Source organism: Macrobrachium rosenbergii, chromosome 48 (genome assembly GCF_040412425.1).
Source record: "Macrobrachium rosenbergii isolate ZJJX-2024 chromosome 48, ASM4041242v1, whole genome shotgun sequence".
Lineage (NCBI taxonomy): Eukaryota > Metazoa > Arthropoda > Malacostraca > Decapoda > Palaemonidae > Macrobrachium > Macrobrachium rosenbergii.
Genome location: NC_089788.1, coordinates 28,127,434 through 28,145,354, shown reverse-complemented (window position 1 = coordinate 28,145,354; position 17,921 = coordinate 28,127,434). Strand labels below are relative to the sequence as shown.

Genomic DNA, 17,921 nt, shown 5'->3' with positions numbered 1-17,921 from the left:
GCATGGAACTATAACCTTGAACATAGACAGCGAAAAACTCTTACTATATCTACAAACGTAAAAAACTTACATGTCTAAAGGAGTACGGTTAGCTGAAAATTCCTCTAGAATAGCACCAGGAGTGATTAACAAACCGCTGTTCCTGATACAAGATCAAGGTTCTTTCTCACTTGGATTAAGTGATTAAGGATAGAATCCAAGAAAACCCCCTAGTTGGGAGAAGGCAGTTGAGCATCTCCATGCAATTAACCCTTTAACGCCGAAGCCCTATTTACAAAAACGTCTCCCGTATATGCGGTGTTCAGTGAGTTAGCGCCGAAGCGGAAAAAATTTTTCAAAAAATCACAGCACGCTTAGTTTTAAGATTAAGAGTTCATTTTGGCTCATTTTTGTCATTGCCTGAAGTTTAGTATGCAACCTTCAGAAATGAAAAAATATCATTATCATATATAAATATTGGAATATATGACAGCGAAAAAAAAAACTCGTATATAATTGTATACAAATCGCTGTAAGCAAAACGGTTAAAGCTAATGAGTTAATTTTTTTTTAGTTGTATTGTACACTAAATTGCGATGATTTTGGTATATAACAAATTGTAAAACGATCAAAGCAACACAGAGAAAATATTATCACAAAATGATGCATGAATTCGTGCAGCTCGGACGTAAAAAATGTTTTTTCAAAAATTCACCATAAATCGAAATATTGTGCTAGTGACTTCCCGTTTGTTGAAAAATGGAGCTAATTGATTGAATATTACTAGACTGTAAGTGTTTTAGCTAACAATTGCAGTTTTCGACTATTTCGGTCGAGTTAAAGTTGACCGAAAGGCGAATTTTTTCTATTTATCGTGATTTATATGGAAATATTTCAAAACCTATAAAGCTAAAACCATGAGTTATTTTTTGTTGTATTGTACATGAAATTGCGCACATTTTCATATATAAAACTTTATGTAACGACTAATATAAAGCAGTGCAAATATTACGACAACGAGACGAAAGAATTTCTGAGATGTTGGCGAGTTACCGCGCAGGCGTAAGGAAAATGTTTTTAAAAAATTCACCATAAATCGAAATATTGTGCTAGAGACTTCCAATTTATTGCAAAATGAAGTTGAACAATTGAATATTACTAGAATGTAAGAGTTTTAGCTTACAATTGCGTTTTTACCATTTCGGTCGAGTTAAAGTTGACCGAAAGGTTGAAAAGGCCACAGCAGTTATCGTGATTTATGTGAAAATATTTCAAAACTGATAAAAGCTACAACCATGAGCTTTTTCTGTTGTATTCTACATGAAATTGCGCACATTTTCATATATAAAAGTTTATGTAACGACTAATGTAAAACGATGCAAACATTACGACAACATGGCGAAAGAATTTCTGAGATGTTCGGCCGAGTTACGTGCGCAGGCGTAAGGAAAAATTTTTTTTTCAGAAATTCACCATAAATCGAAATATTGTGCTAGAGACTTCCAGTTTGTTGCAAAATGAAGGTACATGATTGAATATTACTAGAATGTAAGAGTTTTAGCTTATAATTGCGTTTTTACCATTTCGGTCGAGTTAAAGTTGACCAAAGCTTGAAATTTTGGCAGTTATTGTGATTTATATGAAAATATTTCAAAACTGATAAAAGCTACAACCATGAGTTATTTTCTGTTGTATTCTACATGAAATTGCGCACATTTCTATATAAAACTTTATGTAACGACTAATATAAAACAGTGCAAACATTACGACAACGAGACGAAAGAATTTCTGGCGGCGGACGTAAGGAAAAAGTTTTTTCAAAAATTCACCATAAATCGAAATATTGTGCTAGAGACTTCCAATTGGTTGCAAAATGAAGGTAAATGATTGAATATTACTAGATCGTAAGAGTTTTAGCTTAAAATTGTGTTTTTTGTCCATTTCGGTCGAGTCAAAGTTGACTGAAGGTTGAAATTTTGGCAGTTATCGTGATTTATATGAAAATATTTCCAAACTGATAAAAGCTACAACCATGGGTTGTACTTTGCTGTATTGTACATGAATTTGCGCACATTTTCATATATAAAACTTTATGTAACGGCTAATATAGAACAGTGCAAAAATTACGACAAAATGACGAAAGAATTTATGACATTTTGGCTGAGTTACGCCGTGCGTAAGAAAAAGTTTTTAAAAAATTCACCATAAATCCAAATATTGTGCTAGAGACTTCCAATTTGTTGCAAAATGAAGGTACATGATTGAATATTACTAGAATGTAAGAGTTTTAGCTTACAATTGCGTTTTTCGACCATTTCGGTCGAGTCAAAGTTGACGAAGGTTAAAATTTTTGTAGTCGGCGTGTGATCGTCCACTCGGCACCCAACAGACAATTTTAGTCGGCGTGTGATCGTCCAATAGGCGTTTAAGGGTTAAGTGTGGTATGTGGAAATTAGTAAAGCCACATGGAATTCAGTAGTCTGAGTCAATTTTTCCCTAATGGAAGAATACGAGAGACATCTACCAAGAGAGCTGGAAAGTCTGAAAGTCATTCCCTCTGAGGCTACTAAGGCTCTACAGGAGTCATTGAACAATTCTTATACCGAAATTCATTCAATACTTTCCTTAGAGCTGATAAACGGGGAAGGCATATACGTCTGAATTGGGCTAAACTTGAAGAAACCATCCACCAATAAAGCTTGCGGGCCCTGAAAGGAGATGTAGTAGAATCAGAGTTCCTGCTAATACATCCACATGAACGCTCCCCCATTTCTACAGCGACTGGCAGCCTTGCAGATATAATAACCACTATGTAGGTAGAACTTGTCCTTCTTGAATCTTCAATTGCCAAACATACTGCCTTTCCCAAAATGAACTGGAAAACAAATACCATGTCATTCATTTTAGCCCAGAGATACAGTCTTTCTGCTATGACTTATAGTTTCTGACAAGGTGTTTGCGCTGTAAAAACTCTTCCATATACCTAAGGATAAACCTACCTGCAATTTTCAACGGTCTTCCACCACCCTAATATCTCAGTGAAGTTTATTGGGTGTGGTATTGGCCAAACTATAGCTTACATATCTCCCTGCCTATCGGTGCAGAGATATAAGCTATCTTCAACAGTACGTAAGATTCATCCTAAATAATAAATTTACAGTACTGAGAAAGCAGCAAACAGCCAAAACCACGAAATATCAATAGGCGCCTATATACAGGGTGCGGCAACATAACTTCCTTTTTTATAATGTGTGGCAGTCTGGCTGTAGAAGTAGTAGCGGGGTGGGCGTGGTTTCATTTGACAGGGCCGTTCTGAAAGTTTTCTTGGAAATACAGTCAGTCGCTATCATGCGTTGGAGTAGTTAGGAGCGTGCATTTGCCGTCGAAGCTTACTTTTCGAATCGTCAGTCTGTTATTGCAACCCAGCGCGCCTTTCGAAATCGTTTCAATGTAGCCCCGAGAGGCCCTGTTCCCGACCGGAAATCAATTGTTACATGGGTCACTACGTTCAGGCAAACTGGGAGTACTACACGACGAAGAACTGAAGTACCTCGGCCCATCAGATCACCTGAGAACATTGAGGCAGTGAGAGCTTCAGTCTTGCAATCCCCACGCGCTCTCTTGGCGCAAACATGCCTCTGCCCTTGGACTTTCTGATCGTTCAGTGGCGAATACTTCACGATGACCTTCATTACCATCCTTACAAGATGGCGATTGTGCAGGAACTCTCCATCGTGATTTCACTTCACGAAGGAAGCATGTGAGGCACTTCTCGAAAACGTTTCTGAAGGCGCTATTGTTTACTTTAGTGATGAAGCACATTTTCATTTGACTGGATGAGTCAACAAACAAAACATCGCTACTGGGCTGACACCAATCCCCATGAATTGCATGAAAGGCCTTTGCATTCACCTAAAGTCACAGTGTGGTGTGCAATTTCCTCCACTGGAATTGTTGGTCCTTGGTTTTTTGAAGAAAATGAGGTCACAGTGACAGTGAATTCAGACCGGTATGTAAACATGTTGGAGGATTTTTTTTTCCACGAATTGAAGAATTGGACCTAGGGGATATTTGGTTTCAACAGGATGGAGCAACGGCTCACACTTCAAGGGCATCGATGGCTGTTTTGAGGGAACATTTTCCGGAGCACCTCATTTCAATAAGGGGCGATTTGGGTAGCCAGCCGTTCCCCGATTTGTCCCCTTGTGATTTTTATTTGTGGGGATATTTGAAATCCCGTGTTTATGTCAACCGCCTGAGAAGCCTACCAGACTTGAAGGCCAACATCGAAGAAACTGCCAATATACCCGCTGATACGCTGTTGAGGTCATGGCAAACACCAAATCGGTATATGCAGTGTATGGACAATGGGGACGTCACCTACCTGATATGATTTTCAAAACTGTGTGAAACAAAACTTTAAATATGTACTATAATTATGAAACAAAATTAAAACCTTTCTGATTTATACATCTTGTTTTATTGTCTTTTGGAAAAAGGAAGTTATGTTGCTGCACCCTGTACAATGGCGGCAAGAAGAATTCTGACATGAGCTAAAATATTCAAAACACACATCATGGAGAACAGGGGCGCTAGGTAGTCATCTGGGTCAGCCATGCAATCTTCTTTTGTTTGAATGCCAACTACCCTATCAGCAAAGAGATATGCGCTATCTTTAACAGTAGGTCATATTCATCCCAAATATGATTAACTAAATTTTAACTCATAATTTTTTAAATTTTGTAAAGCCAATATATTGGTATGCACAGAAAATGCTGAAGATTCTGACAAAATTTCTTTATAAGATTTTTACCCAGTACTTCTCATTTGCATTTGATTGATATCTGCCCATTCAAAGACATAATTATCACAATTCATAATAGACTGAATAGCAAGCTTAACTGGGGCTGGAACACCTAACCTAATGATACTCATAATATCGAGCCACATCAAATTTACCAACCTCAGTTCAGTAACAAAATGAACAAAATTACACAGCATACCTTTTAAAGTCCCATGGGCAATATGCTGCGTGTCAGTCCCAATTCTGACAACAGCTACACACTTGGTATTTCCTGTTAATATCCACTCGTTAGTCACCATGCCTCCTCCCCCACTATCTGATGCAGCAGCACTATGCCTCTCTAAAATTGCCAAAAGCTGCTGTGCTGCCTGATGAACTTTCATGTAACGTGGTGGTTCAAATATTTTCCTTCCTCGCAGTAGGTTTTCTAGACTCTGCTCCTTCACTTTTATATCTGCAAACAAGTCATGATGTAAGATCATTAACTTCAAGAAACACTACTGGATAATCAGCTGGTGAATTAATTAATTCTCATTGGTACTGTATTTAAGAACTGTAATGAAACTTTTAATTTCAATTTAATAATACTCTTTTAATTTTCCACTGGGAATACCTATTGAATTATTTAATTGAAAGAACATATTACATTGGGGGCTACAGGCCATGGATTCTGAATATTTCATATTTTAAGGATAATTTGCATTTTTCCTAGATATGGAAATCTGAAGTCTTTTATATGACTATACAGCATATTGATACCTCAGTACCCCTTGTTAATTGGTTCCAGAATGCACAGTGAGTGGCAAAAACGACATACCAAACAAATTTTTCCCATAAAGAATAATGTATACTGAATTACAGTAATTCATACCAGACCACCCCAGAATATAACATTTTACTGTATCAAGCATTTTATGCCATAATGGACTTGTATTCTATTTTTACATTCCTACGTAATGAAAACAATCATTACAATAAAAAAAAGAAATACTAAATAAAGTAACTTGATTTTTACATTTAGTTTATTAAAAAATCATGTCCTCGGTAACACCTGCTATTTTTCATTTATCCAGATTAAGTACAACTTTGTCTACTTCTTCGAATGTTTAAGACCTCTGTTTTGTTACAGTTTGATTCCTTTAACAACATCCACAGCTTTAATTGTTTACGATAATCATATTCTTGGCAAGCAGTACTCTGCAGAAAGATCAAGATCAGCTCGCTCTCTCTCTCTCTCTCTCTCTCTCTCTCTCTCTCTCTCTCTCTCTCTCTCTCTCTCTCTCTCTCTCTCTCTCTCTCTGTGTGCTTCTAATTAAATTCCTTTTCTGATTGCTATTATCACTACAGGTTTACAATCCTTGTCCAACGTTCTAAAAACCGATTTTATTTTTTGTGGGGGACAGTGTTGTCTTAAGTTTTAAGATGAATGAAATTTCTGGTCCCACTTAATGTGAAAATTCATGTTTACCATATATACTCTCATGTCATACAACTTTCCCAAACAATTGCTATCAAATTTTAGGAGAGCGCATCATGCCGGAGCTACATAATGGGTGTGAACTGTTGGATCTGGTTAGGTTGTTACACCAATCAATAACCATTTGCAAAGGTCAAATAGTACACTTTTATTTAAAGCAATGTTAATTTTAATAAAACTGATATTTTACTTAATGTATTCAATTTACTGCCATATAGTATAAAGTCATACCCTATGCAGTCATACCCCGAACTTACATGAGATTAGGTTCCAGAACCCCTCGCACAAGGCAAATTTTAGCATAAGTCTGGCATGGTCTCTACAAATGCTAATAAATGCTTATTTCTAAATTTTAAACACTAAATATGACCCTAATCATGCTCCCAAATTCTTAAGCTAACTTTTAAATGAAATTAAAGTCACTTTAATTTCATTTAAAAGTTAGCTCAATATATTACCCTTAAAAAAATAAATAAACAGCTGACATAAAAACAAAGAGTTGGAAGAGAATTTCTGTCTCTCCCCGTCCGACTGATCTATTTTTAGAATTCTCAACCTCTTTTTAATAACTTCTTTATTCTAAGTCTCTTTCTCTGTTCTGAAATGCTTTTTCATGAACAAACAGTGTTTTTTATTTGGACTAATACAACTCTTAGTTATTGTGTCTCTGTGTTTTAGAACATATTTGCCACACTACTGTGTTTACACTTCGTAGATGGTACAGATAAAATCAAATCAATTTAAACTATCTACTGTACAGGTAAAAACACACAGAGAAAAAATAAATTATAAAAATGTGTGAGCTCTAACTATGAACGAGAGAGAGAGAGAGAGAGAGAGAGAGAGAGAGAGAGAGAGAGAGAGAGAGAGAATATTATCAGAAATCCTTTGACACGCTGGGGGCAACAATTGACATATTTGACAGCTTTGCCCTCGCCCCTCTCTTCAAAGGTTTCACAAAAGATCGCGAAATGATACCTGTTTGTTTAAAATATCATGTAATTTACAATAGAAATGTATAAATTTTGTAATTACAGTGATATTATTATTACTATTATTACCATTTAATCTTATTAACCTTAAACGCCTACTGGACATATCATACGTCAACTAAAATTGTCTGTTGGGTGCCAAGTGGGCGTACCGTCGTCGACTACAAAAAATTTCAACCTTCGGTCAACTTTGATTTCGACGAAATGGTCGAAAAATGCAATTGTAAGCTAAAACTCTTACATTCTAGTAATATTCAATCATGTACCTTCATTTTGCAACAAATTGGAAGTCTCTAGCACAATATTTCGATTTATGGTGAATTTTTAAAAAACTTTTCTTACGCCATGTGGTAACTCGGCCGAAAATTTCATAAATTCTTTCGTCATTTTGTCGTAATTTTTGAACTGTTCTATATTAGCCGTTACATAAAAGTTTTATATATGAAAATGTGCGCAATTTCATGTACAATACAACAGAAAATAACTCATGGTTGTAGCTTTTATCAGTTTTGAAATATTTTCATATAAATCACGATAACTGCCAAAATTTCAACCTTCGGTCAACTTTGACTCGACCGAAATGGTAAAAAAAAACGCAATTGTAAGCTAAAACTCTTACATTCTAGTAATATTTAATCATTTACCTTCATTTTGCAACCAATTGGAAGTCTAGCACAATATTTCGATTTATGGTGAATTTTGAAAAAACTTTTTTCCTTACGTCTGCGCCAGAAATTCTTTAAATCACGTTTGTCGTAATGTTTGCACTGTTTTATATTAGTCGTTACATAAAGTTTTATATGGAAATGTGTGCAATTTCATGTAGAATACAACAGAAAATAACTCATGGTTGTAGCTTTTATCAGTTTTGAAATATTTTCATATAAATCACAATAACTGCCAAAATTTCAAGCTTGGTCAACTTTAACTCAACCGAAATGGTCAAAAAACGCAATTATAAGCTAAACTCTTACATTCTAGTAATATTCAATCATGTACCTTCATTTTGCAACAAACTGGAAGTCTCTAGCACAATATTTCGATTTATGGTGAATTTCTAAAAAAAAAAAACTTTTTCCTTACGTCTGCGCGCGGTAACTCGGCCGAACATCTTAGAAATCCTTTTGTCATGTTGTCGTAATGTTTGCATCGTTTTACATTAGTCGTTACATAAACTTTTATATATGAAAATGTGCGCAATTTCATGTAGAATACAACAGAACATAGCTCATGGTTGTAGCTTTTATCAGTTTTGAAATATTTTCACATAAATCACGATAACTGCCAAAATTTCAACCTTGGACAAATTTAACTTTCGACCGAAATGGTCAAAAAACGCAATTGTAAGCTAAAACTCTTACATTCTAGTAATATTCAATCGTTTAACTTCATTTTGCAATAAATTGGAAGTCTCTAGCACAATATTTCAATTTATGGTGAATTTTTTAAAAAAACATTTTCCTTACGTCTGTGCGGTAACTCGGCCGAACATCTCAGAAATTCTTTCGTCTAGTTGTCGTAATATTTGCACCGCTTTATATTAGTCGTTACATAAAGTTGTATATATGAAAATGTGCACAATTTCATGTACAATACAACAAAAAATAACTAATGGTTTTAGCTTATATCAGTTTTGAAATATTTCCATATAAATCACGATAAATAGAAAAATTCGACTTTCGGTCAACTTTAACTCGACAGAAATGGTCGAAAACTGCAATTGTAAGCTAACACACTTACAGTCTAGTAATATTCAATCAATTAGCTTCATTTTTCAACAAACGGGAAGTCTCTAGCACAATATTTCGATTTATGGTGAATTTTTGAAAAAACCTTTTTTTACGTCCGCGTGTTCGAATTCATGCATCATTTTGTGATAATATTTTCTCTGTGTTGCTTTGATCGTTTTACAATTTGTTATATACCAAAATCATCGCAATTTAGTGTACAATAAAACTGAAAAAATTAACTCATTAGCTTCAACCGTTGTGCTTACAGCGCGATTTGTATACAATTATATGAGTTTTTTTTCGCTGTCATATATTCAATATTTATATATGATAATGATATTTTTTCATTTTTGATGGTTGCATACTAAACTTCAGGCAATGACAAAAAAAAGGCCAAAAATGAACTCTTAATCTTAAAAACTAAAGCGTGCTGTGATTTTTGAAAAAACTTTTTCGCTTCGCGCTAACTCACGAACGCCATGGCATACGGGAGACGTTTTTGTAAATAGAAGCTCGGCGTTTGGGTTAATCTTATTAATATTTGGAAATTAGCACTTATTATTATATTTTAGGTAAATCAATTATTTACCAACAAAACAAATGAACATAATACACGTAACCATAAAAATTTTCTCATCTCTTACTGAGATAAGAGAATTTTTATGGTTACATGTATATGTTTATTTGTTTTGCTGATAAATAAATGATTTACCTAATAATAAGTACTAATTTTCAAATAATAATAATAATAATAATAACATGAACTGAAGGGATAAAGCTACCAGATGGGAATAGGATCAAACACATAGATGAGACAGGATACAAATGCCTGGGAATAATGGAAGGAGAGGATATAAAACACCAAGAGATGAAGGACACGATCAAGAAAGAATATATGCAGAGAATTAAGGCGGTACTCAAGTCAAAACTCAACGCTGGAAACATGACGAAAGCCATACACGCATGGGCAGTACCAGCAATCAGATACAGCGCAGGAGTAGTGGAGTGGACGAAGGCTGAACTCCACAGCATAGACCAGAAAACTATAAAACACATGACAATACACAAAGCACTACACCCAAGAGCAAATACAGACAGACCATATATAACAAGAAAGGAACGGTAGAGAGCAGAGCACTGGGGCAATATCTTAAAACCAGTGAAGACGACTGGCTACGGAGTGCATGGGGAGAAGGACTGAAAAAAGTAGACAAAGACCCAAAAATATAGACAGGAGAATAAAATACAAAACAGAGGAATGGCATAACAAACCAATGCACGGACATTACGAGACATACAAAAGAACTGGCCAGCGATGAAACATGGCAATGGCTACAGAGAGGAGAACTCAAGAAGGAAACAGAAGGAATGCTAATAGCTGCTCAAGAATAGGCCCTAAGAACCAGATATGTCCAAAGAACAATAGATGGAAATAACATCTCACCCATATGCCTGTGCAAGAAACACCAGCTAGCTTACAGTAATAAGTGGTATGAACACCAACCTGGGGGAGTGATAGAAAATGATCAAGCAAAGATGCTCTGGGACTATGGCAACATAGCAGATAGGGTGATATGTGCCAATAGACCAGATGTGTCATTGATTGACAATATCAAGAAGAAAGTATCACTCATTGATGTCGCAATACCATGAGACACCAGAGTAGATGAGAAAGAAAGAGAAAACTGATAAGTATCAAGACCTGAAAATCGAAATAAGAAGGATATGGAATATGCCAGTGGAAATTGTACCCATAATCAAAGGAACACTAGGCATGATCCCGAGATCCCTGAAAAGGAATCTGGAAAAACTGGATGCCGAAGTAGCTCCAGGACTCACACAGAAAAGTTTACTACTAGAAACGGCGCACACAGTGAAAGAAGTGATGGACTCCTAAGGAGGCAGGATGCAATCTGGAACCCCACACTATAAAAACACCCAGTAGAATAGGAAGACTGTGACAAGCAAAAAAAATAATAATAATAAAAAATAATAATAATAATAATGATAATAATATAACTGTAATTACAAAATTTATACATTTCTATAGTAAATTATGTGATACTTTAAACAAATATCATTTCCCGATCTTTCATGAAACCTTTGAAGAGAGGGGCAGGGCAAAGCTGTCAAATATGTCAATTGTTGCCCCCAGTGGGTCAAAAGATTTCTGGTATAATCTCTCTCTCTCTCTCTCTCTCTCTCTCTCTCTTCTTTCTTTTTCCCTTTTTTCCTTCATAAGTCATGAATTTCCATCTTTTGATATCTAACGTAAGAATAGCTTTTTCTCTCTCTCATGTTATTCTCTCTCTGTCTCCGTACAAATTCATAAATAATTTAACTTGATATTTCAATCTCTCTCTCTCTCTCTGTCCATAATAAATGATAAATAATTTCACTCTCTTAAGTAAGGACAACCCTTCTCTCTCTCTCTCTCTCTCTCTCACTCAAGGAATTGCAAATGTCACGTCTGTGGAAAAATCACATATGTCAATTAGTTAGGTTCCAATGAAAAGCTCGCGTGTCTGTGAATTCGCGCAACTCAAATCGTGTAAGACTGAGGTAGAACTGTATTATAAAGCATGAACAGTGTGATCATGCACCATTTGCACTCTGGTAATGTTTACATTCTTAAAAACATCAGTTAATTGCACTTTACCATCATCATCATTGCCTTTAGTGTTAAATAAAACGTGATTTGGAGATAGATTTTTTTTTTTATATTATCGAAGCTGGGTTAGAAATGTAGCCAACTTCATTTATAAATACAGTAAATTTTAGATAAAATAGTGACTTTGTCAATTCTGAACATTACTCTTTCACCTCTTCCAAAATGCTTTTCATGTTGTTAATTTTTTTTTCCCAGTCACAACATAAATTCGGTGCTAAACTTTCTTAAGACTTTCTTCTCCACTGAGTGAAAGATTAATAAAAATAACTTCTTTTTATTTATAGAAGTCACCACTGACAACTGGCAAATTTTTAATAAGTCACTTAATAAATGTACGATAGTTATTTGTAACTAGCATCGGCAAACTGCTGTTTTTTGGGACCATTCATTAAAAGGTCTCGCCCATTACACGGGACTGATCTCAAGTCATAATTCTTTGGTTTCTATTTAAGCAGCTTGTAACAGATAACACATTTTCCTTGTCAAAGTTAGGAGCTTTTGTTCATATTCTAGTGACAAATGACAACTTCTGATTTCCAACTTACAGGATAATCTCAGCAAAAGGGCTTGACCTTCAATAACCATCAAAATGCCAAGCAGACAGGGGGTTTCTATCAATGATATAGTACAGAGGCTTTTATTTGGATGACAATGATAGCAGACCTGAACTGTCTGATAGTTCAGATGCTGTTTATCAAGTCACTCAGTGTGGCCCTATCCAATCACTCTACAACAGCTAGTTAACCCTTTAACGCCGAAGCCCTATTTACAAAAACGTCTCCCGTATGCCGCGGCGTTCGGTGAGTTAAGCGCCGAAGCGGAAAAAAGTTTTTAAAAAATCACAGCACGCTTTAGTTTTTAAGATTAAGAGTTCATTTTTGGCTCATTTTTTTGTCATTGCCTGAAGTTTAGTATGCAACCATCAGAAATGAAAAAAAATATTATCATATATAAATATTGGAATATATGAGAAAAAAAAAAACTCGTATATAATTGTATACAAATCGCTGTAAGCACAACGGTTAAAGCTAATGAGTTAATTTTTTTAGTTGTATTGTACACTAAATTGCGATGATTTTGGTATATAACAAATTTTAAAATGATCAAAGCAACACAGAAAATATTATCACAAAATGATGCATGAATTTGTAACGCTCGGACGTAAAAAATGTTTTTCAAAAATTCACCATAAATCGAAATATTGTGCTAGAGACTTCCCGTTTGTTGAAAACTGAAGCTAATTGATTGAATATTACTAGACTGTAAGTGTTTTAGCTTACAATTGCAGTTTTCGACCATTTCAGTCGAGTTAAAGTTGACCGAAAGTCAATTTTTCTATTTATCGTGATTTATATGGAAATATTTCAAAACCGATTAAAGCTAAAACCATGAGTTATTTTTGTTGTATTGTACATGAAATTGCGCACATTTTCATATATAAAACTTTATGTAACGACTAATATAAAGCGGTGCAAATATTACGACAACTAGACGAAAGAATTTCTGAGATGTTGACCGAGTTATTAGCAGACGTAAGGAAAATGTTTTTTTAAAAAATTCACCATAAATCGAAATATTGTGCTAGAGACTTCCAATTTATTGCAAAATGAAGTTAAACGATTGAATATTACTAGAATGTAAGAGTTTTAGCTTACAATTGCGTTTTTTTACCATTTCGGTCGAGTTAAAGTTGACCGAAGGTTGAAATTTTGGCAGTTATCGTGATTTATGTGAAAATATTTCAAAACTGATAAAAGCTACAACCATGAGCTATTTTCAGTTGTATTCTACATGAAATTGCGCACATTTTCATATATAAAAGTTTATGTAACGACTAATGTAAAACGATGCAAACATTACGACAACATGATGAAAGAATTTCTAAGATGTTTGGTCGAGTTACCGTGCGCAGATGTAAGGAAAAAATTTTTTTTTCAGAAATTCACCATAAATCAAAATATTGTGCTAGAGACTTCCAGTTTGTTGCAAAACGAAGGTACATGATTGAATATTACTAGAATGTAAGAGTTTTAGCTTATAATTGCGTTTTTACCATTTCGGTCGAGTTAAAGTTGCGAAAGCTTGAAATTTTGGCAGTTATCGTGATTTATATGAAAATATTTCAAAACTGATAAAAGCTACAACCATGAGTTATTTTCTGTTGTATTCTACATGAAATTGCGCACATTCCATATATAAAACTTTATGTAACGACTAATATAAAACAGTGCAAACATTACGACAACGTGCGAAAGAATTTCTGGCGCGGACGTAAGGGAAAAGTTTTTTCAGAAATTCACCATAAATCGAAATATTGTGCTAGAGACTTCCAATTGGTTGCAAAATGAAGGTAAATGATTGAATATTACTAGATCGTACGAGTTTTAGCTTAAAATTGCGTTTTTTTACCATTTCGGTTGAGTCAAAGTTGACGAAAGGTTGAAATTTTGGCAGTTATCGTGATTTATATGAAAATATTTCCAAACTGATAAAAGCTACAACCATGGGTTGTACTTTGCTGTATTGTACATGAATTTACGCACATTTTCATATATAAAACTTTATGTAACGGCTAATATAGAACAGTGCAAAAATTACGACAAAATGACGAAAGAATTTATGAAATTTTCGGCTGAGTTACCGCCGTGCGTAAGAAAAAGTTTTTCAAAAATTCACCATAAATCGAAATATTGTGCTAGAGACTTCCAATTTGTTGCAAAATGAAGGTACATGATTGAATATTACTAGAATGTAAGAGTTTTAGCTTAAAATTGCGTTTTCGACCATTTCGGTCGAGTCAAAGTTGACGAAGGTTTGAAATTTTTGTAGTCGGCGTGCGATACGTCCACTCGGCACCCAACAGACAATTTTAGTTCGGCATATGATACGCCCAATAGGCGTTTAAGTAACCATCTTGTTACTTATACTTCAAAGACCAAACAAGTTTCAATAAAAGGTATATCCATAAAAAGGACATAGGTTGGTATCCTCATAGGAATAACTGATAAGTAAGTACTATAAAAAAATCTTTACCTGTTTAATCTTCTGTTCAAGTTCTATATAACATTAGTATACCGTCTATAAACCTTGGTAATCTTTGGAAAATTTTTGCTAACCAATAAAGTGGAAGTTAATCTGTAAATGGTGCTGAAAAGAACTGAATAACATTCATCTGCTCCTTGAAAACTACCCAGCAAAACTTTAATTTTTTATAACTTTTGTAAGTGGCACAAGTTTAAAAACACAAACTTATCAGCAGGATGCAGCTTAAGAAAATTTCACAATCTAAAGTACAGTGGAACCTAGGTTTTTGAAAGTCTACCATCTTGAACATATTTTGAGCAAAAAGTTTAGTTGAGGAATCCAACCTCAGTTCTCAAACAGCCAACCACAGTTTGTTGAAACCTGTAACACAGTTTGGAACTTGTATTACACATATCTCTTAGCAAATTTGCTCAAACAAAGGATGACTGGAGCAGTCTGTCCATTGCTGCTGCTCGGGGCACATCTGCAATACAATTTGCTGTAAATGCTCTTGTTTATCTTTGTCTTTTTCTAATATTCTAGTCACCTATTTGGACAGCAAACCAAAAATAAAAGTTGTTACAGCCACACTAAGGCAAAGTTTACGATCTGCACCATACCTAGACAAGAAGGCTAATGTTGCAAAAGGGGTGAAAGTGCTTATGGAACAAAGTCACAAAGAACTGAAAAGGCTGAAATATTGCCGCCAATTTTGGATTAATGAAAAAAGCTAACTAGTGATAATATTTCTCAGGCTGTTTTGTGAAAAACAAAGCAGTTGCATGCTCACCTCTTAAATAAAAAAAACTGGAATGAGTGCTGACACAGATAGTAATGCTTTCAAGGATAGCAGAGGATGGTTTAAAAAATTTAAGAGAAGTGGCATATCCAAATCTTCAAACTGCGATGAGACAAGCCTCTTTTGGAAGAAAATGCCAAACATGACCTACATCACTCAAAAGGACAAGCCAGTACCAGGGCTATAGCCAATGAAGGACAGGCTAACTGCATTACTCTGTGTGAATGCAAGTGGTGACTAAACTCAAGTCTTTGCTTGTGTACCAATCTGAAAAAATAACATCATGAAAGAAAACTAAATGCTGTGTAAAGGGTAATCATACACCTTGGGTAGCAAGGCAAAATATTAGTGAGTTAACATAGAGTTTGCCCAGGTGCAAAGAAATACCTCCAGGAAAACAAGTTGTCACTAATGTCTCGTCTTTCTTATGATTAATAATGACCCTGCTCGCTCTCAAGGCTTGGATGATGAGCTGGTGGAAGAGGACAATTTACATTATGGTGATGTTCTTGCCCACAAAACAATTCGCATTCAGCCCATGGACCTTCAGATCATTTAAACTTTGAGGAACTCTTCCACAAAGAACTGTCTCAAAGGTGCTTTGAAGTTACCTCTCGCATACAGATAACTCTCAGAGTTCTGGAAAAATCACTTTAATATCCTCCCCTGCTGCTTAAGTCTCATAGACAAACCTGGGGGGAACTAGGCCCAGAGAAAACTGTGGGTAGACTCAGTGCTAAACAGAGACTGAAGGCTTTGAGGCTGAACCTGTTGTTCGAGGATATTGTCTCTGGACAAAACATGGGGTTGAAGATGATAGGTGATGATGTGGAGAAGTTGGCAGAGGATCACAACAGTGAGTTCACAACTGAAGAACTCAAAGACCTTCAGAGGAAGCAGCAATGGAAATATTTTCGGAGGAGGAGAAGGGAAGGGAGGGCATTCCCAGTTCACTAATCAAGGAAATGTGTAAGAAATGGGGAGTTTCAAAGTTTTGTGGAAAAATTTCACCCTGACAAAGCTGTAGAAAATGCATCATGAATGATAATGCCATGTCTCACTTTTGACAAATTTTCTAACACAGGAATAAACAAACTTCATTGGAGAAGTTTTTCAAGAGACAGAGGTCCAGAGTCTCAAACATGTTTCAGTAATGTAAAGACAGAAAATAGAAAGAATCCCAGAAAGAGAATTACCTCACAATTCTGTGCAAGATGACTACCCTTCCTAACATTAACATCTCTTCTCCTCTTTACCCTCCTTGCTACCTTCCACTTACTGTATGCTATCAACTCTCCTCAGTACAAGTGAAGTGTCAACTTTTCACTTATTTTATCTAAGTATTATCATACAGGTTTAAATAAACAATATTTTTACTTACCATGTGAACATCAAGTTAAAATGCTTTATAATACTAGGGGATCTGGAATGGATTAATCCAGTAAACATCCTGATTACGTTTTTGAATAATCTGTTTTCTTACAGCCTTCAAAAGCAGTAAACTTCTAAAACTGAAGGTCCACTGTAATCACATTCCCAACTACGAACATGAATGATAGTAGTGGTGTCTTTTCAAGTAAAAGATGAACAGAAATAAATTTCAGAAATAACAGATTTTTCTTGTGCACAAGGCACAAGCTTACGAAGGTTAAATTATCAGCATTTGTAGCAGCGCAAAACTGAATAATATAAAAGTAATCAAATTCCCACCTAAAAGACACAGGGTGTGAAGTTTCTTTCTGAGGTTTCGATTAATTTTCTCACAGAAGCTCACAGGCTCCCAGCCATCTTGCCAAAATGGAATGGATACAGTCTCACCAAAATGATACAGTTGAAGGCCACAGCATCCTACAGCATTCATAATAGATGCATTACTTATAACCTGTGAAAATAAGGATATTCAGTCATATAAGGAAAATTTATCAAAAGCTACTTGTAATGTAAATATCTGACAGAAATAAAAGTAGGACAAAACACTAAATCAAGATTAATTTTTTACACAGAAGACAAAAATGATGAGCAAACTTGATGACCTCACCAAGCCCGACGTTTTGACGTAGGAAAAACCTATTTTTAGTAGTGGCTGTTGAGTCCTCAAGGAGTTACCGTCCATGGTCTAGCAGAGTTCCATGGTGACCAAACTAATATCAGAAAATTCTCTTCTAGTTGGTCTTGTTGGCCAGGTATTGTGTCGCAATGATTAACATTATAACACGTGATGGAGTATATAATGGACTCAAAGATAAGAGGGCACTTTCCCTTATCTTCAGCGAAGCTGAACCCAGTTTTTCCAGCATCAAAAGAACTGGCAAGAAAGAGAAGCAACTATTGTGCATGTGCATCCACCCTCTTGTTTACAAACAGGCCGTTAAAAGACCAAGGAGCCATTACACTCTGTTGGTCAATGCAGGATGATCCCTTGCCCAAATCCCATGCCTTTTTTGT

At 35.3% G+C, this 17,921-nt stretch overlaps 1 protein-coding gene across 2 annotated transcripts in view; it reads right to left on the bottom strand.

The window, feature by feature from the left end:
* Dph5 (diphthine methyl ester synthase) overlaps positions 1-17,921 on the bottom strand; it is a 63,199-nt gene that overhangs the window by 19,115 nt on the left and 26,163 nt on the right. For both annotated transcript variants that reach the window (XM_067091573.1, XM_067091574.1), the window contains exons 4-5: positions 17,187-17,358; positions 4,983-5,237 (exon numbers count right to left, since the gene is read on the bottom strand). In XM_067091573.1, coding sequence (XP_066947674.1) covers positions 4,983-5,237; positions 17,187-17,358 — 427 coding nt within the window. The remainder of the gene's footprint in view (positions 1-4,982; positions 5,238-17,186; positions 17,359-17,921) is intronic.